The sequence below is a fragment of the Neovison vison genome, chromosome 4 (genome assembly GCF_020171115.1).
Source record: "Neovison vison isolate M4711 chromosome 4, ASM_NN_V1, whole genome shotgun sequence".
Taxonomy (NCBI): Eukaryota; Metazoa; Chordata; class Mammalia; order Carnivora; family Mustelidae; genus Neogale; species Neogale vison.
This window is the reverse complement of record NC_058094.1, coordinates 68,034,422-68,059,075: the sequence shown is the minus strand read 5'-3', so window position 1 is coordinate 68,059,075 and position 24,654 is coordinate 68,034,422. Positions and strand designations below refer to the sequence as shown.

Genomic DNA, 24,654 nt, shown 5'->3' with positions numbered 1-24,654 from the left:
AAAAATATGCTTTATAGTTGTATGTATTCCCTAACAATTAGGCTTGAGAACAAAAGATTAATCTCAAGCAAGATTCACCACTTTTTAGCTTTGTAAATAGGCTCATTAACATAAGTATCTCATGATATTTGCTACTGTTACAGGTTGAGTTTTGTTTCCTCCCAAAAAGATATGCTGAAGTTCTAATTGCCTGTACCTCAGAATGTGACCTTATTGGAAACAGGGTCATTTAAGATGTAATTCGTTAAGATGAGGTCATACTGAAGTAGGATGGGCCCCTAATCCAATATGGCTGCTGTCCTTCTGAAAACATGGCCATGTGAGGACAGAAGACCCACAGGGAGAAGGCCATGTGAGAGGAAGGCTGAGTTCAAAATTATGTAGCTGCAACCCAAAGAACATTAAAGATTGCGGGCAGTCAGAAACTAGGAAGAGGCAAGGAGAGATTTCCTACAGGTTTCGGGAAGGTCATGGCCATGACCTTGGTTTTGGACTTCCCATCTCTAGAACTGAGACAATAAATTTCTATTGTTTTAAGCCACCCGATCTGTGGAAATTTGTTATGGCAGTCCTATGAAACTAATATAGTCACTAAAACTATCTGAGAGCTATAACTCAACATAACCAGAACCTATAAAATTGCTTTTAATAGTAGTGGGGGAGGGTGAGTGTCTTGCTAAACTATTTAAAAAAATGCAGATGCTGTTTTTAGTTTGAAGTTAACATTTACATTCCTAAGCAAGTATTTATATTTTTAAATAAAACACTTTTTGTTCTCAGCACCCCTTCTCACACATAGCACCTAGCAGAGTGCCTTGAACATACATCTAGCAGTACAATTTGTGACTTAGTTTTAAAAGATTAAAAATGAAAGTAGCCTATAAACATTAAAATGCCCACTTACAGAATTTGAACTGTAAAATATATCTAGTGCTACAGAAATGTGAGAGCAATCACTGAAAAGAATTTACATGATGTTCATGAAGGCAAAATTTCATTCTGAATTAATAAGTGGATAATAAAGAAACTATATACCCATTTAGTTTGTGGATATTCATATTGTATATTTTCTGTTGCCCTCATTTGACTTTGAAAAAATACTCTGTATCTACACTATGTGAAGGGTGGGGGGGGAAATAAAATAATAAAATAAAATAATATAAATGTAAGTTCTTGGTATTAATTTGCCAGTTGATCTCATTATATACAGTATGGAAATTAAAAATATAATAAAAGATGAATTTGGGGGGTTATCTGTAAATTCTTTCCCCTCCCTGAATAGGCAAGTGTTGTTTACTGTTTCATTGTTGCAGGGATGATAATGTTTGACAGAAAGGCATCAACGGACACCAGCAAATGTTGTGGACAGAGACAGCTAAGAGAGCAAGAGTTACATTGTACGCTCTCAGTCAAAGGGAAGAGTTTCCTGAAGTCAGGGGTCCACACAAGTGACTGTGTGCATCTTTGTCAGGTCCTTTGAGAAGCAGCACCTTTCCATCCTTGAAAGTCTTCATAAGCCTCTGGCCCTTCTGGTTATTCTGAACACTTGGGTTTTCGCCTGTTCTAAGGGCAGAAAAAACTAGTATAAAATAATCCCCAAATCCAGGTAATTTCTGAGCATTTACTGGCAGATGGGATGAATTGAAGTTTAAATTCCCAGATGTACTATTTCTTAGCAGGCTTAGAAGCCTCAAATCTGCCCGAGATCCCTTCCTACAAATATGTAACTGAAACTACAAGATAAAAAGATATATTAGATTTGTAAAGCATAGAAAAAATTAGTATTTCCTGATTATCTACTACACTCAAGGCTCTCTGCTACGCATTCTACATATAACCTCATTTACTATTTCTTTAAATTTAAATTTAATGGGGCGCCCGGGTGGCTCAGTGGGTTAAAGCCTCTGCTTTTGGCTCTGGTCATGATCCCAGGGTCCTGGGATCGAGCCCTATATCAGGCTCTCTGCTCAGCAGGGTGCCTGCTTCCTCCTCCTCTCTCTCTGCCTGCCTCTCTGCCTACTTGTGATCTCTGTCTGTCAAATAAATAAATAAAATCTTTAAAAAAATAATAAATTTAAATTTAATTTTTTAACTGAAAGGTACTTTTTATAAACATCAAAAAGACTTGGTGGTAAATAGTTGGGAGTGCACTTTAAAAAACACTTTCTTTAAAAGGAATACACGTTGTGTGGTGTTTTCATAATTAAAAAAAGCAAAACCAGTCAAATAATATGACAAGGCTTATATTAAAAACAGCAGTCCTCAGCCCCACCCTTCCTTACTCCCAATTCCCTTTCCTTAGTCCAATAATTTTTAATCTTCTGAATTATTTCTTCTTGAATTCACTTTCTTATGTCTAAATAACATGCATATCTTGATATTACTTGATTTCTTTTTCTTTCAGGTTTAGATGTTTATTGACTTCCTGCTATGGCAGATGAAGATTTAGCTCTGCTATACTCCTCCTCTCACATACATTACTTCTTCCTCCCCTTCAAATACTTTTTTAATCATAGTTTTTGGTTAAATAAATATTTAGGGCTAATATTATTTTAACTATATAAATATTGTTTATAGCTAAGTCATAGAGCATGCCATGATTATATTTCTACTCTTCTGTAGCTCAATGTTTTCACCAAAGTTAACAACTGCATTTTGTTGTTGTTTGCTTGGTTTCTGTGCTTTTATTATATATTTTATATACCAGATTTTCTGATATAAGTAAAAATTGCCTCTGAACATATGTTCTGTTTTGTGTTTACCTTGGAGAACTTCATCTGAATCTTCAGCTCTCCTTTTTTCTATTCTAAGTTGGTGGTTCTCTAAGCCTGATAGATAGCTGTTACTGGGACTTTTCCCTTCACCATTATCTTGAGATTTTTTCCCCATCCCTATCTCCTATGTGGGAATTCCTATTTTCTGAGAGCCTATATCCTTTTCTTAATTTATTCCCTCGATTTGGTACAGCATATCCTTCAGGAAGTTCCTGAGAAAGGTTAATAATTTAGGAGCTCAATTTTATGAAAATGTTTGTATTCCACCTTCACATTTCATTGATCATTTTCCTGGGTGAAGATTTTTAGGATAAAATTTCCCCTGAAAACTCTGAAGGCATTTCTCCATTGTCTTTAAGCTTCACTAGTGCTGTTGAGAAGTTTCATGTTACTCTAGTCCTCATTCCTTCGTGATTGTTTTTTTCTTCCCCCTTCTGGAAGTTTTTAGGCTCATCTTTTCATCCTGGTGTTCATGATGTGTCTTGGTCAGATAAATCCTCCAAGGGGATTTGCATTTCCTTTTACCAAATACTTGAGGGGTATAATCAGTCTGGGATTAGTCTGGATTAAATTCTTGGCTAGATGTTTATCATACCATTTATACAGTCTGAATTTGGGCCACAAACCAGAGAGAGATGACCTGTGATTCAGCTGCAGTGTCTCCCCTCTCTACTCTTGCCAAAACTGAAATAGTCAATTTTCCATTGAAGACAGTTTGGAGGTTTATTTGTAATTTACCCTTGCTCTGAGGGTACAGGCCTTGGGAATCCTAGAATTCTGGTGGGAGGAGAATCTGCTAATAGACTTCCCACCCTGGAAGAGCCTTGGGTTCTGTTCTCTGCTCCCATTCTCCAATATGCTGTGAAAATAAAAGTTTGCATTCACTTGGCTTAACAAATGCTCTCAGAATAACAGTGCACAATTTAGCTCTCCAGGTTCCTGCCTTGCTTGAGATTTTCCTACTTTTTTTTGTTTGATGTTTTAAAGATGATTCAAAAAATTACATTTTGTCCAGAAGTTGTAGTTATTTCCAACAGTCCAGATACCTATCTTGTCATATTTCTGGAAATGGAGACCTGTATCACTTTTCTAAGTCTCAATTTCCTCATCTGAAAAAATGAGATTAATAGGAGTATCTACCTCATAGTATTTGAGCAATACATGAGATTATTAGTGTAAAGCTCTTAATGCTATGTCTGGGACCTCAATTAATGTTTATATCTGTTTTTGTAACTGGTATTCTTAGAGTCTAAACATGAATGCTCTATTTTGGTATATTTTTATAGGTGTATGATGCACTAATTCCAGGTTATGAAGATGTGAAGAATCTAATGCCTTGATAAGTTGTGTATTTATTAAGAAATATAGTTGTCTCTGTTTCAAAAGTTTCCACTGCAAATGAAAACAAAGTGATTGAAAAACATTAGTAGCCTAAATCGTAATTGAGAAAAGGAGATTTATTGCAGTGAAATCCTTAATTTGTACATTTCTTGAGAAAATAGAGCTTGAAAATATTCCCTCCTCCCCTTCCTCAAATATGACTCAAAATGATATAAAACGGAGGATTTCTCTTACAGCAAACTAGGCTATGCTCAGATTCTTTTAACCAATTTTTTATTGCCTCAGAAACTTGAATTGCATAAAGTACATCCTTTAAAAGTCCACAGATATGTTCTTTCTAAGAAGTTGCCCTTTTTAAAAACAATTTCCCCCCACTGACAAGTAGCTCTTGCAGAGAACCAGCCTTCTGGTGGTTGACCCAACCCTTGGGTCTCAGGGACATTTCTTTAGGAGGTGCATTGTGATATTCTTCACAGCCAGCATGGTCTCTGTACAGGTTGGTTTGATGAGCACCTCTGGAAGTAAAAATCCAAAATGTCCAGTGTCACGAAGTTCAAAAGCAAATGTATAGGGTATTCCGTTTTTGTAGGCCCAATCCATTGAGCTACCAGAGCTCACATCTAAAAGTTAAAAAAAAAAAAAAGAACCTCGCTGAGAAGACTGCATAATTTTCAAAGTTCATCTATAGTACATGCTTACTAGGCTATCTGAAATCCTTCTAATTAAACACTGTTTCAGCAAGAATGATTTAACAGTAGTTCCTTGGTGTTAGGCTCATGCCTAACCTGCCACCATCTTGGAGGATCTAGACTAAGTAGTAATGCTTTTCCAGTGTGATGACCTCAAAATTTCTCAGCCTCATTTTCAGTAACATTTATCTCCACCCTCACTTTAGTCACCCATAAACAACCTAATCCCTGGCCCAGTTTCTCTGTTTTCACTCTTTGAGAGGGAGCTGGAGAAAGTCTTTGCTGTAAAATCACACTGGTCACTGATGTCCTCTGTTCTCTCAATACTGCTCCAGTCTCCTTTTTCTAGAACTTCACTTACCAAACATTTCTCAGGCTCTTGTATGCCTGTTCCTCACTGAACCATATTCCCCATGCCCATAAAAGGTAATCATCCCACGTCCTCCTCTACTGACATCACAGCCCTCCAGCTGCCCTTCTCCTAGCTCAGAGGCAGAGCCCTGCATGGTTTTTTGTTTGTTTGTTTGTTTCTATGAGGGTTGTCTTTTGATTCCATTCATCATTGTCTTCCTTGGTAGTCAGAGGGTTCCTTCTCTGGGACCTAGTTTCATTAATTAAACCACCTTCTCTTGTATCTGCATTGACCAAAATATTCAAGCACCAATTTCATATGGCACTTCCTTCTCATGCTATATGCCATCCTTTTTTAAAATTTGTCCTTTGCTTTAGAACATAAAGAGAATCCATACATGTTGCCTCTATATGCTCAACCACTTTCAGTCTGGTTCTTGCCTCTGCCTGTTTATGAAAACTTTGTTCTTGAAGGTCACCAGCGAAAGCGGCCTAATCTCCTTTTTTGCTTTGCTTTCCCCGCCGCAGACCCCACTTTCAACCTCTCAACAACCTTTAGTGTAGCTGGTAATTTATTGGCAATTCTCTATTTCTGACTCCTGTGACCTCACCTGCTCCAGCTTTTCAGCGCAGGTTGAAAGTACAGGCACTAGAGGCAAACGAAGGGTTTGGGCTATATCAGATCCCACCACCTGTTGTGACTTGTCTGAGCCTCAATCTTCCCTTTAGAAAAAGGGATGGTAATACCTACTGCAGAGTGTCATTGTGGAAATTAAACAAAATAATGTGCTAGGATACATAAGCCCATATTATTTTGCATCTTTATGCCCCAAAATGCCTTGTATGTAGTTTTTAGCATAACAGGCTCTTAATAATTATAAATAAAACTTTTATGGAAGAATCTTTATAGGAACAACTGGGGGCTCAGTTGGTTAAGCATCTGCCTTCGGCTCAGGGTCCTGGGATCGAGTCCCATGTCAGCTCCCTGCTAAGCAGGGAGTCTGCTTGTCCCTCTCCCTCTGTGCTCTCTCTCTCTCTCTCTTACTCTTGCTCAAGTAAATAAAGAGAATCTTTAAAAAAAAATTAAAAAAGAAGAATCTTTACAAACGTTTTTCTTGAAATTAATATGATCCAGACTGACCTAACTCTGTTATTATTAAAAAATTTTCAGAGTATGTTCATCTGCTCAAATAATATCCTTTTTATCCTATTTTTGCCAGGACAAGTTAGAGATAAATTATGTTAAGATGACAATTAAAATACTCTGCTGTTTCTTAGTCTCCCTTTGGTTTGGTTAAGGACAGAATGTAGGCTGTGGCTTCATTGTCCCTCTGGGTTAGAGTACACTGGAATTGCAAATAGTAGTCATAGAAGCCAAAGTCAGAGTCAGCGTGTGCCAACAGTTACATCATCGTGATATGACAGCCTCATTTCTATGGTAACAGGTTGTTCTTGGTAAATATAATACTATGACTATGGCTTGATATCAAGCTGAAAAGGTAAACTGTAAGATTGTTTAAAAAATAATGTTTAAACCTAATATATTGGTAATAATTAAGAATATGATTTTAGAAATACTGTATTTCTTTTTTCAGGATGACACTACTGAAAAACTTTTTTTTTTAAAGTATGGTTTTGTTTTTTTTAAAGATTTTATTTATTTATTTGATAGAGAGAGAGATAGGGAGCACAAATGGGGTAGGGGCAGAGGGAGAAGGAGAGGGAACAGTCTTCCCCTGAACAGGGAGCCTGATGTGGGGCTTGATCCCAGGACTCTGGGGTTGTGACCTGAGCTGAAGTCAGGCATTTAACTGATTGAGCCACCCAGGTGCCCCCGAAAAACAGTTCTAAAAAGGTCAGCATGAGATCAATGATCATAGACTTTGAAAACAATTCTGATACTTAAGACATTCATTATTAGGATAAACTTATTTGATAAGCAATGTTAATTGGCAAACCAAACTTTTCTGTGAAGGCTGAAGAAAGCGAGTGGTTAAGAATATAATAATTGGTAGTTAGAAATCAAGGAGAAATTTTGTACTTCACTGAAAGCAAAATTAGATGTCAATAACTATACATATACATACAACCTATGTGTATGCATACATAGACATTCAGATATACATGATTTCTTGCTAGATTTTCCAACTCATATAGTTGAAAAATTTTAGAGTTTGAGAGGCCATGAGAGATGATGTAGTCTAATTCCTCACTTAACAGTTGTGGAAACCAAAGCTGAGGATTAATATCCTGGCCAGGATTATATCCTGATTAGTGCCAAAATCAGGGCTAGAATCCCTGTCTTCTGGTCTTTTGTTCAAGTTCTTTCCATATACCCAGTTCCTCTTTATTTCAATAAAATATTAGCAAATCACATTCAGCAGTACATGAAGGGAATTATTCACCATGATCCAGTGGGATTTATTTCTGGGCTGCAGGGGTGGTTCAATACTTGCAAGTCAATCAACATGATACACCATATTAATAATAAAAAAAAAAGAATAAGAACTGTATGATCCTGTCAATAGATGCTGGAAAAGCATTTAACAAAATATAGCATATTTTTCTGGATCTTATTGGAAGTCTTAGCCTCAGCAATGAGACAACAAAAAGAAATAAAAGACATCCAAATTGACAAGGAAGAAGTGAAAATTTACTCTATGCTGATAACATGATACTCTATGTAGAAAACCCTAAAGACTCCACTGAAAATTGCTAGAATTCATACATGAATTCAGCAAAGTTGCAGGATATAAAATCAATGTGCAGAAATCTGTGGCGTTTCTATATATCAATAACAAAGCAGCAGAAAAAGAAATCAAGAAATTGATCTCATTTGCAACTGCACCAAAACCAGTAAGATACCTAAGAATAAGTAAAGAGGTAAAAGGTGTGTACTCTGAAAACTATAGAACACTTATGAAAGCAATTAAAGAGGACACAAAAAAGGAAAAACATTTTCCATGCTCTTGGACTGGAAGAACAAACATTGTCAAAATATCTATATTATTCAAAGCAATCTACACATTTAATGCAATCCCTATCAAAATATCACCAGCAATTTTCACAGAGCTAGAGTGAACCATCCTCAAATTTACATGGAACCGCAGAAGACCCCAAATAGCCAAAGTAATTCTGAAAAAGAAAAACAAAACTGGAGGCATTACAATTCCAGATTTTGAGCTATATAACAAAGCTATAGTCATCAAGACCACATGGTCCTATAACAAACACAGACACATAAATCAATGGAATAGAATAGAGAACCCAGAAATGGACCCACAACTATATGGTCAACTAATCTTTGGATTTGTTTGCAGGAAAGAATGTCCAATGGAAAAAAATAGTCTCTTCACAAATGGTGTTGGGAAAACCACACAGCAGCATGCAGAACAATGAAACTGGATCACTTTCTTACACCACACAAAAAAAACAAATTAAAAATGGATGAAAGACCTAAATGTGAGGACAGAAACCAACAACATCTTAGAGGAGAACATAGACAGAAACTTCTTTGACCTCAGCTTTAACAATTTTCTTACTAGACATGTCACCACAGGCAAGGAAAACAAAAGCAAAAACGAACTATTGGGACTTCATCAAGATAAGAAGTTTCTGCACAGTGAAGTACACAGTCAACAAAACTAAAAGTCAGCTTACAAACTGGGAGAATATATTTGCAAATTACCTATCTGATGAAGGGTTAGTATCTAAAACCTACATAAAACTTACCAACTTAACACCCAAAAAACAAATAACCCAGTTAAGAAATGGGCAGAAGATAGGAATAGACAATTTTCCAAAGAAGACATCCAGATGGGTTACAGACACATGAAAAGATGCTCAACATCACTCATTGCCAGAGAAATACAAATCAAAGCCATGATAAGATACCACTTCACACCTGTTAGAATGGCTAAAATTAACAACACAGGAAACAATACGTTGTGGTGAGGTTGCAGAGAAAGGGGAGCCCTCTTGCACTGTTGGTGGGAATGCACACTGGTGCAGCCACTCTGGAGAACAGTATGAAGGTTCCTCAAAAAGTTAAAAATAGAAGTGTCCCATGAGCCAGCAGTTATACAACCAAGTATTTACCAAAAAGATACAAAAATACAGACTTGAAGGAATACATGCACCGCGATGTTTATAGCAGCATTATCAACAATAGCCAAACTATGGAGAGAACTCAACTGTCCATCAACTGGTGAATGGATAAAGAAGTGTTACACACACACACAAATGGAATATTAGCCATCAAAAAGAATGAAATCTTGACACTTGCAATGCTGTGGATGGAGCTAGAGTGTATTATGCTAAGTGAAATAAGTCAGTCAGTAAAAGACAAATACCACATGATCTCACTCATATGTGGAATTTAAGAAAGAAAACAGATGAACGTATGGGACAGGAGAAAAAGAAAAAAAGGTGAGAGGGAAAGAAGCCATAAGAGGCTTTTAACAGTAAAGAACAAATGGAGTTGATGGAAGGAGGTAGGCTAGCAGATGGGCTAGACGGGTGATGGATACTATTAAGGAGGGCCCTTGTTGTGTTGAGCACTGGGTACTGTATATAAGTGAGGAATCACTGAATTCTACTCCAGAAACCAATATTGTATTGTATGTTAACTACCTAAAATTCAAATAATAAATTTATTTGAAAAAGAAAAAAAAATTTTTTAAATCACCTTTTAAGGGGAAATTCAGCTGAAGCCATTACATAAGAAATACAATTTCATAGCAAGAATAGTGGAGGAAAGGAATAAAAGGAAAGCTCTTTTAGGGCTGAGACATTACTTCATTATATTCTCAAGGCCCATTTCCACCCTTACAGTAGTTACAATTGTTTAAGGAGCCCATTTGGGTACTTTCTACTGTCATAAGATCTCATTTCAACTTTGTAGTCATTACTACATGCTTAGAATAGTCTCTGCTTAGAATTTATTTCAATTGGTACAGTGATTTATGTCAAGCAGCGTAAAACTAATCAAATATAAACTCCTTCCATATTCCTTGGCTAATTTGGTTGTCAAAAATTTCTCATTAAGGGGGAACACACTTCTGTTTTTTTTTTTTAAAGGAAGTCATTTTATAGGATCTTGGGTCAAGAAATGATTCTAACACAAAATACACAGGAAACTTACACAACGTGCTGGAGGCAGGTCCGTATCTATACTGTACCCCATATACTGACCGAAGTGCATTCACAGCTTTATAAGCTGCAGATTCCTGTGAGGGGAAAAGGGAGAGCTGATATCACTTTACATTACCGCATTGAAACCCTTAGAAACACTGGCATGTTGTTTGAGCCTTATCAGTCTTCAATTTGGAGAGCAAGGTTGGGCACATTTGGTAATAGGTATATTTAATAATAATGGTAATAATATTCCTTGTCACATGCTGCAGTTTGTATTTTAGAACATATTTATGTCCTTTGACTGATCCTCACACCAAGTCAGTGATCAGTAATATTTCCATTTTACAGACAAGAAAGGAAAGACTCAGCAAGGTTCAATGGGCAGGCTGGGGTTGCATGACAAGGAATGGTCCAGGTAAGTGGATATCTTATATCTTCTGATATAAGATACCATGTCTTCTGATGCTGACTTAGTGTTCTGTCCTCTTCACTTTCATTCAGAGACACTTGTTTCTATGAATTACAAAATGCTTGACAGGGCAGAACCCATGCCAGTCTTCTTCATAGCTACATATGCATTATTTAGCAATGCCTGTGTATAACAGAAGCTTAGTCGATATTTCTTGCATGAATGTTGAATAAACATAGCTCTGCAAGGGTATCAAAATAATCTTATTGATCCTTAAGTACATACTTCAGTGGCTATGTACAAGGTATTTAAAACACACTTGGATCAATTAGAAACCCTTTAGTTCAGGAAGAGTGTCTTCTCTTATGCTATTCATTTATCTCTGCAGGAATAGGAATAACAATTATGGAATGCTCCATGACTTCTAGAGTTACATACGCCTCTGACAGAGCTCAGGTATTGCTAAGATGGAGAAATTCTGAGGCGGAACGCTACCTATCAATGCCCCAAATCAGGAAAAATGAAGAACACAGTAAAAATACTAAAAGGCGAATGTTCTAACATAAACTTAAGTGATACTGACTACACTTCAAAACATTTTCAAATGGTGTAACAGCATTAGTTTCGATAAGGAGTTAGAGAAATATTGTATGACCAGTGAGAGGAAAAGAAGTATGGTGAAACCAGTATACAGCTCTCCCGTTTCAATTTGCCTATAAATAATTTATTATACCGGTTGAAGTTCTCTGGGCAACACGGCGCTGTGTGTTGGACCCAGCTTCAGCTTGCTGTCCTCATTCACCTCAGGGATGCATAAGGCAGCATTTGCAGCAAATGCCACTCTTGGTGGATATTAAGGGACCAGTCTCCATAACCTGGCAGACAATTTATTATTCATCTCACTGAGGATGACATCCTCCTCTCAGGAGCCAACAGAAAAGGAATGTAAACACCATAATAAGATACTTTTACGGAGAATGTTCTGAAATTTTAACATCTTCTCCAATGGTTTCAGCAATATTCCATGGCAAAGGCAGATATTTCTACATTTAGAAGATTACTGTGTTCTGCTGGTGAGGAGAAATTTGTTCCTCATTATTTCAGATGACTAAACTACCCCCAAAAATCTCTTAAGAAAAAAAATACAACCACTTGGCTTATTTACACAAAATATATGCACAGTTTTAGCATTTCGAGCTCATGGCACTTCTGTCACTCAGGTGCAGGTGGAGGCTGATAAGATGGTTGGATATGATCAGTCCACAAAAAGTAAAAACTTCATAAAATTCTCTAGGAATTTTTTTCCGGGGTGTATAGCCAGATACCTATTTGAAAGAGTTTATGCAATTCCTCCTTTCTTTCTTTTTTTTTTTTTAAGATTTTATTTATTTATTTGTCAGAGAGAGAGGGAGAGAGAGGGAGCACAGGCAGGCAGAGAGGCAGGCAGAGGCAGAGGGAGAAGCAGGCTCCCTGGAGAGCAAGGAGCCCGATGCGGGACTCGATCCCAGGACGCTGGGATCATGACCTGAGCCGAAGGCAGCTGCTCAACCAACTGAGCCACCGCTTCCTCTTTTCAAATGTTCAAAAGGACCCAGGCCTCACTTAGTGAACCTCAACTAAGTCAGGAATATATTTTTTATTCAAATAGTTCCACATTTAAAGCAAGTTAATGAATGATCTAAAAATGTTAGTGAAACACAGGCTTCTACATTGATGGAATTTTTTTAAACTTTTTTTTTTTTTTAAGATTTTTTATTTATATATTTCACAGAGGGAGAGACAGCAAGAGAGGAAACACAAGCAGGGGCAGTGGGAGAGGGAGAAGGAGGCTTCTTGCTGAGCAGGGAGCCTGATGCGGGGCTCGATCCTAGGACCTGAGCTGAAGGCAGAAACTTAATGATCGAGCCACCCAGGTGTCCCTGATTGGATATTTTTGAACAATTTATTGGAATTGAAAGGTCTCTGTTAACATTCAGAGACTACCTAGTTTCTGAGATTTTTAACTGTGGCTTTAGCGACTTAGATTATATGTAACCTGGTAATAGGATTTCTCAACAGTGGTATTATTGACAGTCTGGACTGAAAAATTCTTTGCTGCAGGAGGCTGTCCTGTACATTGTAGGATGTTGAGCAGCATCCTTGGCCTCTATCCACTAGCTGCCAATAACATTCTCCAGCCTTGTGATAATCAAAATGTCTTCAACATCATTCAGTGTCTCTGGGAGGCAAAGTCATCCTTGATTGTGAATCACTGGTCTACTCTTTATACCATATCCAAGACAAAGACAAAATCTGATCCAAGACAAAATGAAAATAAGCTTAACTCATGTAATAGTTTTAATATATTGCATACTCCATTTAGTCTGTTGTGAGAATATAAATAGACACTGTGCCCAATTTAGACAGGGCTGAATATAAACCTAGAGAAGCATTGTGTGATACAGGGTAGTTAAAAATAGGTTAACAGTCAGGTTAAAAACAACAACAACAAGCCTATTTGACTCACACAGTAGTTGACGAATTGCACTTTTTTTTTTAAAAAAGAATTTATTTATTTATTTGACAGATGGAGATCACAAGTATGGGTGATCAGAGTTCTTTGGTAAGTAATCAGTTCACTTTAGGGTACAGGTTGAAACGGCGCCTCCTCCTACTTCCCCACCATTTTGTCTCTTCTGGAGATCACAAGTAGGCAGAGAAGCAGAGAGAGAGGAAGAAGCAGGCTCCCTGCTGAGCAGAGAACCCTATCTGGGGCTTGATCCCTGGGATCTGGGATCATGACCTGAGCCGAAGGCAGAGTTTTTAACCCACTGAGCCACCCAGACACACCACGAATTGTACTCTTAAATAGAACTACCACCTTTACAAAATTTCTCGAGAGAATTTGCTCAGAGTTTTTGCTTGTTTATGCCAAGAACAAAGTTCCTCTTTGGACAGAATAGAAGCCTTCCCTCAGGCCTTCCTCAGACCTCCTCATGTTCTCCATTCCTTCCAGGTCCTAGACATCTGGGTCAGGAATTCCTGCCACTCCAACCAATTGGTGAAGGATTTAGAGTTCAAGGTGTAGGAAGAAAGGGGATGCTTCTCTTTTATCAAAGCTTTTAATTCAAGAACAATTATACATACAGAAGAATATACACATTTTCAGTTCATAACTCAATGAATGATCACAAATTACACACATTCATGTAACCATCGCCCAGGCCAAAGGATAGAACATCAACAGCAAAACCCAAAAGCTTTCCTTCCTATACGTCCTCCTAGTCACTGTTCCCTTCCTCTCCCTCATTTCTAACACTGTATATTAGTTTGACCTGGTTTTGAATTTTATAGTCCTTTAGATGCTAGAGACACTGAATCAGACTCACTTTACAAGGCATTTTGCCCAACAGTGGAGAGCTTGTTGGGTTTCTGAGATGAGGAAGAAAGACACTGCTTTTTCACTGCCAAGTAGTCTTATGCCTGAAGGACTGTTCATTCTCAGCACCAACTTGTCAGATACATGCCCAGAGACTTAGTACCATTAAGCAAATAGTGCTCATAAATTAAATCTTGCTTTTAATTAATGAGAGTCAGACCATAATTTATGAACAATTATTTACTCAATAAAGTTAATTATAGTCCTGCATATTTGACCGAAGCTGTAATACTAATCACATCCATCCTGACAACTTTCTGTGTAACCCGTGCTAAGAATGCAAATTGGTTTGAAACGACTGCATTTGTAGCGCAGTGGTTCAAAGTGACAAGGTCAGAGCTAAACTGGGGGCTGAAGCCTGGCCAGGGTACTTAGTAGCTGTGCATTCTGCATCTAATTACTTTATTTCCCTAGGTTTCAGTTTCCTCATCTGTAAAATGGGGACAATAATAGTTACCTATCTCATATGCTTATGGAAAATAAATAAGTTGATATGTAAAAGATGCTTATTAGAATAAACACAATATGTGTTTGCTATTACCATTACTACTCAGACCCCTTTTAGCTTTAGAAAAGAAGCATAAAGCATGACATGCATGTACAAGTGCAAATACTTACCACACAGCTAAAGTTGGGGATTGTTGCATATTTGTAAGAATAGGGATACAGCAACATCTGAGCATATGCATGAAAGGAGAGGTAAGCTTTAATGTGCTTCCTGTGTTTTCGGAGGAAAGTGGCTACAGCTTTCACTTCTGGTTCAGATTCTGGGAAAGGTCCACAGTATGTATCGTCACAAGGGTGCATAGAAGCTCCTTCATCTGCAAGATAGGAGAGAAAATGGGGTGATGGGATGGATAGGCAAGAAGCAAGAAACATGGGACGCCTGGGTGGCTCAGTTGGTTAAGCAGCTGCCTTCAGCTCAGGTCATGATCCCAGCGTCCTGGGATCGAGTCCCGCATCGGGCTCCTTGCTCCGCAGGGAGCCTGCTTCTCCCTCTGACTCTGCCTGTGCTCGGTCTCGCTTGCTCCCTCTCTCGCTTGCTCCCTCTCTGACAAATAAATAAATAAAATCTTTAAAAAAAAAAAAAAAAGAAGCAAGAAACATGAATCAGCTTTCTTAAACTGATTTTTTCTTTAGTTTCTATAAGCATAAGGTATTATTAAGCAATTCATCTCACTTCTCATCTACAGAAACCAATACTGAAAAATCCAAGGTGGTTCAAACCACCATGCACAATAGCAGGGTGCCCTGAATAGGAACTAGGCACTGATTGTTTAAATGAGCCTGCATAAACCACTTGGAAAAGGATGGTTTTATCAATGGGAGACCTAATTCTATATGATCCCCCAGATCAGGTAAGGCTCCTATACCCTATGATGCTTCCATTTTTCCTCCATAACATTTAACACACCTGTAATTAGTGCCCAGTATTTACCTGCTTAACATTCAACCAATATTTACACTGTTCTAGGTGACTGGTATACAAAGCAAGACAACACAGAAAAAATTCCCTGCTCTAGTATAAATATTTAGTCTGGATTCTTTGTTAAACTCTAATGTTCTGTGAAAGCAGGGACTGTGCCTTTCTTGCTGGGCACCTGGCAACTAGAACAATAGTATGCCAAGTGTTCAACAAATATCTGTTAAAAAGTGAATGTCAGCTCAAAAGAAAAGGCTAGCCATCTTCACAGGTGTCTGGTAAGATAAAAATACTGATACATCAAGACCATGAAGGCAAGGCAGAAACAATTCCACAAAAGATGCCAAAATAATTTCCGTTTTTAGATAAGCAATATCCAAACTGGTTTTGTAAAACCCAGGAGGCGTCTCTAGTTATCTTGGGGGTCAGTAAGAATTCAGTTAAGAAATCCTCAAAACTAAATTTTAATAATTTTTGAATTAAAAACATTATAACCTATAGGTCTATGAAGGAGAGGAAGGAAAATAACATTCACCATAGCAAACACAAAATATTAAGGTTCCAAGACATTTTTCCATCAATAAATAATTACATTTTCTACAGTTATTTGCCACTGGCCATTATTAGCCCTCCCAACAGCCCTAGAAAACGATCTCTTTCCATAAGCAAATGGAAAATGTTTGGTGATTCTGTGATATAGTCCAATTCCACTAATATGAAAAGATAACCAAGTCAAATCAGGCTAAAGCTTGAGGACATTAAATCTAGTTTGTGTTATAGGTGAGTTAAAATGTGGAATTTATAGCAATTGTGGTTTTCCTCCTTTGAGTCTAATTCTGGGCATAACTTAGAAGTAAGTGGGATATGGATGGAACTCAGATAGCTGATACTCTGAAAGGAATAGGACAAATAAAGAGACACTTGAAGATCACAGATGTAAAGCCCCAGAAAGGAGAGATCACAGACTGAACAACTAATTCCAGGGGGAGCAGAACTAATGAGCCAAAGAAAAAAGTATTTACAATAATCCTGATAAACATTCTCTCTTTTTTTTTTTTAAAAGATTTTATTTATTTAATCTTTAATCTTTTAAAGGTTAAAATTTAATCTTTTAAGGCAGAGAGAGAGAGGGGGGAAGCAAGTTCCTGCTGAGCAGAGAGCCCCATGCAGGGCTCGATCCCAGGACCCTGAGATCATGACCTTAGCCGAAGGCAGAGGCTCTAACCCACTGAGCCACTCAGGCGCCACCTGATAAACATTCTCAAGGGCATACAGAAGGGCATTGAAAACATTAAACAGGGACAAGAAGTTATAAAAAAAGTACCAGTCAGATATAATAGAAATAAAAAACTTAATTCATGGGTTGAAAGAATACAGTTGATGAGTGAATTAATGAGCTAGAATATGTTTTGAAACATTCCCAGAAGGCATCAAGAAGAGACAAAGAACTGGAAAAAAGAAAAAAAAAAAAAAGGCGGTGTGACAAATAGGGTGTCAACATCTGATTAACATAAAGAAATAAAAGTTAAATATTGAAGAACTGCTAATTGAAAATTTTCTACAATTAAGGAAAGATTGAATGGACTTATTGTGTACAAAATAAGAGAGATAAAGGGGAAATCTGTCAATGCTTTGACACTGTAGGGTGAAATTTAAGAAAAGGAAACAATTCCAGAGAGAAAGCAGCAGGTCATCTATAAGGAACAAGGATTAGATTCACACCTTTTTTTTTTTTTTTTAAAGATTTTATTTATTTATTTGACAGAGATCACAAGTAGGCAGAGAGGCAGGCAAAGAGAGAGGGGGAAGCAGGCTCCCTGCTGAGCAGAGAGCCTGATGTGGGGCTTGATCCCAGGACCCTGGAATCATGACCTGAGCCGAAAGCAGAGGCTTCAACCCACTGAGCCACTCAGGCGCCCCTAGATTCACAACTTTTTATTAACAACACTAGAGTAGTATTTCCAAAATATATTTATATACATATATGTGTACTTATTTACTATTCTTACATTTTATTTATAGTTTTAAAAATTAATTATTTAAAGTATATTATAAATATAATACAAATTATATTAGTGTACAGCATAGTGAATCGACAATTATATATATTATGAAATGTTCACCATGATAAGTATAGTTACCATTGATCACCATACAAAATTATTACAATATTACCTACTGTACTTGCTATGTGGTAAATTACACCTCGGTGAATTATTTATTTCATAACTGGAAGTTTGTATCTTTTAATTTTCTTCACCTATTTTCCCTATCCTCCACCAACACTTGCTATCTACAGTAAACGTAGGGATGCATATATCTTTCTGAATTAGCATTTCTATTTTCTTTGGGTAAATATCTGGAAGTGGAAATGCTGGGTCATATGGTATTTCTACTTTTAGTTTTGGGGGAACCTCCATACTCTTCTTCCATAGTGTCTATTACCTTAATTGTTCCAGGTGCATTTGAAAAGAATACATATTCTGCTGTTTTTGGTTGGAATGTTCTGTATGTATTTGTTAAATCCATATGAACTAATGTGTAACTCAAAGTGACTGTTTCTTATTTATTTTCTTTCAGGATGATCTACTGATTGACATAACTGGGGTGTTGAACTCCCCTACTCTTATGCTATTTTGTCAATTTCTCCCTTTATGTCTCTTAACATTTGCTTTGTATATAGTCAGGTTGCTTGTATGTTGGGTGTATAGATATTTATAAGTGTTATATCATCTTGTTGGAGCGATCCCTTGGATCGTTATGTAATGTCCTTCTTTGTCTTTTGTTACAGCCTTTGTGTAATTTTGTCAATTTTGTCTGATGTAAGTACTGCTACCCCAGATTTTTTTTCTGGGTTTCTTTTGCGTGGTATCTTTTTCTACTTTCTAACTTTAAGTCTGCATGTATCTTGAGGTTTGAAGTGTCTCTTGTAGATAGCATATAGATGGGTCTTTTTTTTTTTATTTTTAATCCACTCAGTTACCTTATGTCCTTTGATTAGAGCATTTAGACCATTTACACTTAAAATAATTATTGACAGACATATATTTATTACCATTTTGTTAATTATTTTCTTGTTTTTTGTAGTTCTCTGTTTATTTCTTCTTCTCTTCTACTCTTCCCTTGTGATTAGTCACTTCCTTAGTCTTATGCTTGGATTTTTTTCTCCTTTTTGTGTCTCTATTACGGGTTTTTGGTTTTATGGTCACCATGAGGATCATATATAACATCCCAAGTATATAACAGTCTATATTAAGTTGGTGGTTTTGAGTTTGAACACATTCTAAAAGCACTACATTTTTACTCCCTCCTCTCTATGTTTTATGTATATGACATCATATTTTATATCTTCTATTTCTTGAATCCCTTAACTAATTTATTAGACATCATTGACTTTACTACTTTTGTCTTTTAACCTGCATATGGCTTTATAAGTGATTGATTTTGTACCTTTACTATATATTGTTTTTACTAGTAAATTTTATCTTCTAATAGTTTTCCTACACCTAGTCAAAGTCTTTTCTGCTGTAAGTCCTCTCACATTTCTTTTTTATTTTATTTTATTTTATTTATTTGACAGAGAGAAATCACAACTAGGCAGAGAGGCAGGCAGAGAGAGAAGGAAGCAGGCTCCCCGCTGAGCAGAGAGCCCGATGTGGGGCTCGATCCCAGGACCCCGGGATCATGACCCGAGCCGAAGGCAGAGGCTTTAATCCACTGAGCCACCCAGGCGCCCCTCCTTTCACATTTCTTATAAGGCCAGCTTAATGCTGATGAACTCCTTTAACTTTTATATGGGAAACTATTGCTTCTTTAGTTCTGAATGATAACCTTGTTAGGTAGAGTATTCCTGATTGTAGATTTCTTTCCTTGAGCTCTCTGAATATAACATGCTACTTTCTTCTGGCCTGCAAAGTTTCTGTTGAAAAATCAGCTGATAGTCTTATAGGGTTTTCCTTGTATATAAGTAGTTGGTTTTCTATTTTGGTCTTGAGATTCTAATTTTAATTTTTGACATTTTAGTTATGTGTCTTGTGGTTAACCTGTTTGGGCCTTGTTTGGGGTTCTCTGTGTTTTCTGGACCTGGGTGTCTCTTTCCTTCCCCAGGTTAGGGAAGTTTTCAGATACTGTTTCTTTAAATGAGTTTTCCGCCCCCTTTTCTCTCTCTTATCCTTCTAGGATTCCTATAATGCAAATGTAGCAATGCTGGATGTTGTCCTACAGGTCCTTCAACCTATCCTAATTTTTAAAAATTCTTACTTTTTGCTGTTCAGCTTGAGTGCTTTCCATTACCCCGTCTTCCAGATCGCTGATACATTCTTTTGCTTCCTCTTATCTGCTGTTGATTCCCTCTAGCATATTTTTCAGTTCAGTTATTGTATTCCTCAACTCTGGTTTTTTTTTTTTTTTTTTAAAGATTTTATTTATTTATTTGACAGAGAGAGATCACAAGCAGGCAGAGAGGCAGGCAGAGAGAGAGGAGGAAGCAGGCTCCCCGCTGAGCAGAGAGCCTGATGCGGGACTCGATCCCAGGACCCTGAGATCATGACCTGAGCTGAAGGCAGCGGCTTAACCCACTGAGCCACCCAGGCGCCCTCAACTCTGGTTTTTATATTTTTTTTTTTTTATTGAAGTTCTTACTGAGTTCATCCTCTCTTAAGCCTGGGGAACATCTTTATGATCATTATTTTGATCTCCTAATCAGGTAAATTATTTATCTCCATTTCACTTGGTTCATTCTCTGAAGTTTTGTCTTGTTCTTTCATCTGGAGAATGTTCCACTGTTTCACTTTATTTGACATTCTGTGGTTGTTTGTATGAATTAGGCCAAACAGGCACCTCTCCCAGCCTTGAAGGTGTAGTCTTGTGTGGGAACAACATCTGTGTCACCTGTGTGTACCTGGTGTTGTAGGCAGGATAGCCGAGGCAGGCTTGTTTTGGGGTGTCCTGGGTGCTCCACATATGTGGGTTTCCACATTGGTTGCCATGTGGGGCTGGTGGGGCCCTGAGTGCTCTGGACCAGGACTGCCCCGGGGTATGGCTATAGATGGGGTGGGCACAGGCCAGAGTAGCTTTGGTGGAATGGTTGGAACTGGGATGGGTATGACTATGGGAGAACTTTGGGGGGGTTGTCTGGAGGTGGTGTGGACTAAGGCTTGATACAGTGGCAGGCTAGCTAGGGCACCAAGATCTTGCACCAATCTGTACCATCTAGGTGGAGAGGAAATGTAAACAATGGCACTAGCCAACACCTCTGACGTCAGAATTTAAGCAGTTCCCTTATGGTTTGGCTGATGTCCTAGGGTTAGAAAATGGGTTTCCTTCACTTATGTCTTGTTGCCCTTTAAACTGCTTTTTTTTGCTGTTCCAGTTGGGTGAATCCACAGGTGGGGCCTGTCAATGATATGCCTCTCTGCTGTCCACAGCATTGGGGCTAGGCTTCTTGCCATTACCCTGTCTCTGTCTCTCCTTTGTGGGGCAGGTACTCTTTAGTCAGCCCTCAGTTTTTCTTCAGATAAATTACTCCGTATGCAGGCAAAAATTCTGTTGATTGTATCTGCTAAGTCTCTCTCTGACCACTTCCACTGACAAAGTTCAGGCTCTTGTAATTATTCCCCTAAATTATGAGAACAGTTCCTTGCCTTCAGTCTGGCCTACCTTGAATTCAGCCTTCTCAATGTCCTTATAACATAAATAAGACTGATCTTATTTATTATAAAAACAGAAATCTGATTTGTTGCTTATAATCTTTCAGTGGTGCCTTCCGGATAAACTTCCAAAATCTTACTTAAAGGCAAAGAGGTAGTGTGATCAAAGGTTTGAGTTTGGTAGAGGTAGATACTATAGTTTATCTTGTGTGTTCTTCCTGTCTTAAAAAGTTGGTGATTTTTGCCCTATTGCTGTACAGATAGGCCTGTGGTTGGTATTTTGTCACTGACTAGATAATTTCAATTACTTTTTATGGCTTTGTATTGGTTTGAAAGTTACACAGTTCTCTCCTTCCTTGGAATTCAGAGAGTCATGCTCCCTTCCTTACCAAATGCCTATGGACTAAGTTCCTTCCTGATTTGTTTCTGGTTGACCGACTTAAAATTTTTACCTTCTGTCAGTCTGCCTCAAACCTTATAGCTTTATTCCTACTAAAATATTGGTCGTTTTCTTGAAGTTTTATACTTCCTTGCCTTTATGACTGTACATGTTGTTTTCTTCTTTTGAAGCTTCTCTTTTGCTTCACAGTCTGATTTTATTTGTTCTTCAGAGCTTAACACAGTTACCACCTCCTCTTGGCATCTTCTCCAATGTCCCTGAACTGGGTTAGGTGCCCATAACACCCTTCTTTATCTGCATTTGTCATCAAACGTAATATTGTGTGTTAAAATTTATGCTTACCCATTTCCCTACTGAACTGGCCCTGCACAATGTTTGGACAATAGTGGGTACAGAAAAAATAAACTATTTTATTTAATAATTATCATACAGGAGCTAAACTGTATAATAGCAAGAAGGGCTATACCTCGCTTTAATGCTGTGTGCCTGAAATATTCTATAGCACTTTATGGTTTATTTTATGGATGGGCATTCTGCCAATGTTATTTACTACAGACTAAGTATTGATTCAGTAGCAAAATGGAATATCACATTCAAAATTCTTTATGCCATTGTTTCTATGTGAATTTTTGCCTTGCTCATCTATTATACTGACACTATCTTTCAAAAAATAAAACCAGAATCCTGAATAGTGAGGTCTTTAAGATAGAAATAAATTAAGTCAGGTGGAAAGAAAACCACTAAAACAATCTAATTTTATTTGCAGCCTTTGGGGGGCACTACCCAGGCTTTACTAAAATGCAAAGAAACAGCTCACAAGTATTATTGAACCAGAAATCTCTTTGGGATTTTAAGTAGCTGTGCTGGATATACAATTTGAAAAGTGCTGTCCAGATCTAGATTCAATTACACAGATTCTGATCAAAAGTATCTGATGTACAAAAAAGATCAAGAGAGCAGAAAGCTAAAGTACCAGGACATAGCATTTTAAAGAAACAAGTAAAAAACACCAAAAAATGATTGAACAGCCAGGAAACCATGGAAAACATTACTAGGGGGAAGGAACAAGAAGCATCAAACCCATCACTCTTTAGTTTTTAGAAGCATGAGAATCCATTTAGTTTTCCCTTAGTTTACAGGAGCCAGTATATTTTTTCTGAAGCTGAGACAAAGTTCTCTTTCCCCATCTTCACATGCAGAACAAATGCAGAATATATATAACAGATTTCTGCAGTGCAGAATGAAGAGATTCTAGTCTTGTCCAGTAAAACAACACACAGCTCAGTTCTGAACACTTCAGCAATTTAACTTCCATACCATACATCACCTCTTTAGTTGTTGAGTATTAAGATGCAAAACTCTACAAGAACCTCATAAATCTTGAGAGGAGACAAGATGTGCACATATAAAGAAATTATAGGACAAGACAATGTAGGATATAATACCATCATAAAGTGTGCAGTGCAGACTGCACAGGAACACAGAGGAGGGAGGGAGAGCAGGATTAGAAGCCCTGGAGAGACTCTAATGGCACAGACTCAGTGGGACTCCAGATGGATGGGACTCAAAAAAAAATACAATTTTACTTAAAAAAACAAAGGACCAAAAAAAAAAAAAAGGCTTTGTTGCTTCCATGAACCTTAGTCCTTCTGGATGGTAAAATGAGGTGGAAGATAGTCTTTAGAGAAGGAATGGAGAAGGAGGGGAAAATCACAGGACAGGGCTCCAGTTAAAGCTATACTACCAATGAGCTCAGGGGCAGGCATGTCACTGCTCTGGCAGCATTTGTCCCAGGTGGTTGTTAAGGACCTTACTCCATGGTTCTCATGGGATGTGTGACAATATGTTGCTCTCAGTTGTGGTGGTTGTCTCACAGTGGCTAGTTACAAGCTACAAGATTAATGAACTAAAAATACTCTTGTAATGGGGGAGAGAGTGGTAAAATAGAGTGGGTAGGTGTGTTTGGAATCAACCACTGGAGTGTACTGTCACCACTGGCTGGGAGTGTGGTACTGGGGAAAAAGAGGCTGAGAACTGTTAGATTAGGAAGCTTGCTAAGACTCTTCACAGCAGTGCTAGTTTATGGTTCTAGTCCAGATGAAAACAGATCCTAATGTAATTACATAATTACTTTTCCTGAATGTCATTAGATTCTGTTCTAAGGATGTGAGAATAAAACTTAGTACTAAAAGTTGTGTTACTCAGTTTCTTTCTTCTTAGAGGCAGTCTCCAAAAATGGATTGCAATTTAAAACTTTAGTTTGCAAGAAAATTGTTTCACTCTCAGAACAAATTTTTTCTTTGATAAAAATGTCCCTCCCTGTCTAAAGGTCCTCCAACCCCCTTCCAAATCTGCTTCCTCTCTTGTATTACAAATCATGATATATGGTATGTGAATGCCCAATTCAGAAATCATTTAATGTGTCCAATAGTCTGAAAACAGCTGTTGATCTCACTGTATTAATTTCTCACCAGTGCATTCAACTCAGTTACCATTGTCTTGTCAAAACTGTCCTGGATTATTGGAGGGGTTTGCTGACTTCAGGTTCTTCTCTCATCTACATCCTCAGAAGTCCTGAATTAATTTTACTGAAATAAACATCTTACCATGTAATTCTCATGCTTGAAACTTTCCAGTAGCTCACCACTGCCTACAGGATAAAGGGGCTGGATTAGGGGCCTTCCCTCTAAGCACCCTGTGGTAGGCTACATAATGGCCCCCAAAGACTGCCAGGTCCTTGTCCACGGAATCTGTGAATGTTACCTTATATGGAAAAGGGCCTCTGTGGATGTGATCAAGATTCTGAAATGGGGAGATTATCCTGAATTATCCAGGTAGATCTTAAATACAACCATAAACATTATATGAGAAGGAAATCTGGTTACAGACAGAACAGAAGGCTATGTGAGAGAAACAAAGAGAAGCTGAGTTAGAGAGGGAATCTGGAGGAAGAGGTCACAAGATTAGGGAAACAGGTGGCTTCTAGAACTACAAGGCAAGGAAATGGATTCTCCCCTCAGGCCTGCTGATGGAGTGTGGTCTTATCACATCTTTAGCCTGGTGAA

At 37.8% G+C, this 24,654-nt stretch overlaps 1 protein-coding gene across 1 annotated transcript in view; it reads right to left on the bottom strand.

The window, feature by feature from the left end:
* Window positions 1-4,497: 4,497 nt before the first annotated feature.
* CPA6 (carboxypeptidase A6) overlaps window positions 4,498-24,654 on the bottom strand; it is a 391,722-nt gene continuing 371,565 nt past the window's right edge. The window contains exons 9-11 of the mRNA XM_044245494.1: window positions 14,737-14,939; window positions 10,299-10,383; window positions 4,498-4,735 (exon numbers count right to left, since the gene is read on the bottom strand). Of these exons, the coding sequence (XP_044101429.1) occupies window positions 4,548-4,735; window positions 10,299-10,383; window positions 14,737-14,939 (476 nt within the window). The 3' untranslated portion in view covers window positions 4,498-4,547. The remainder of the gene's footprint in view (window positions 4,736-10,298; window positions 10,384-14,736; window positions 14,940-24,654) is intronic.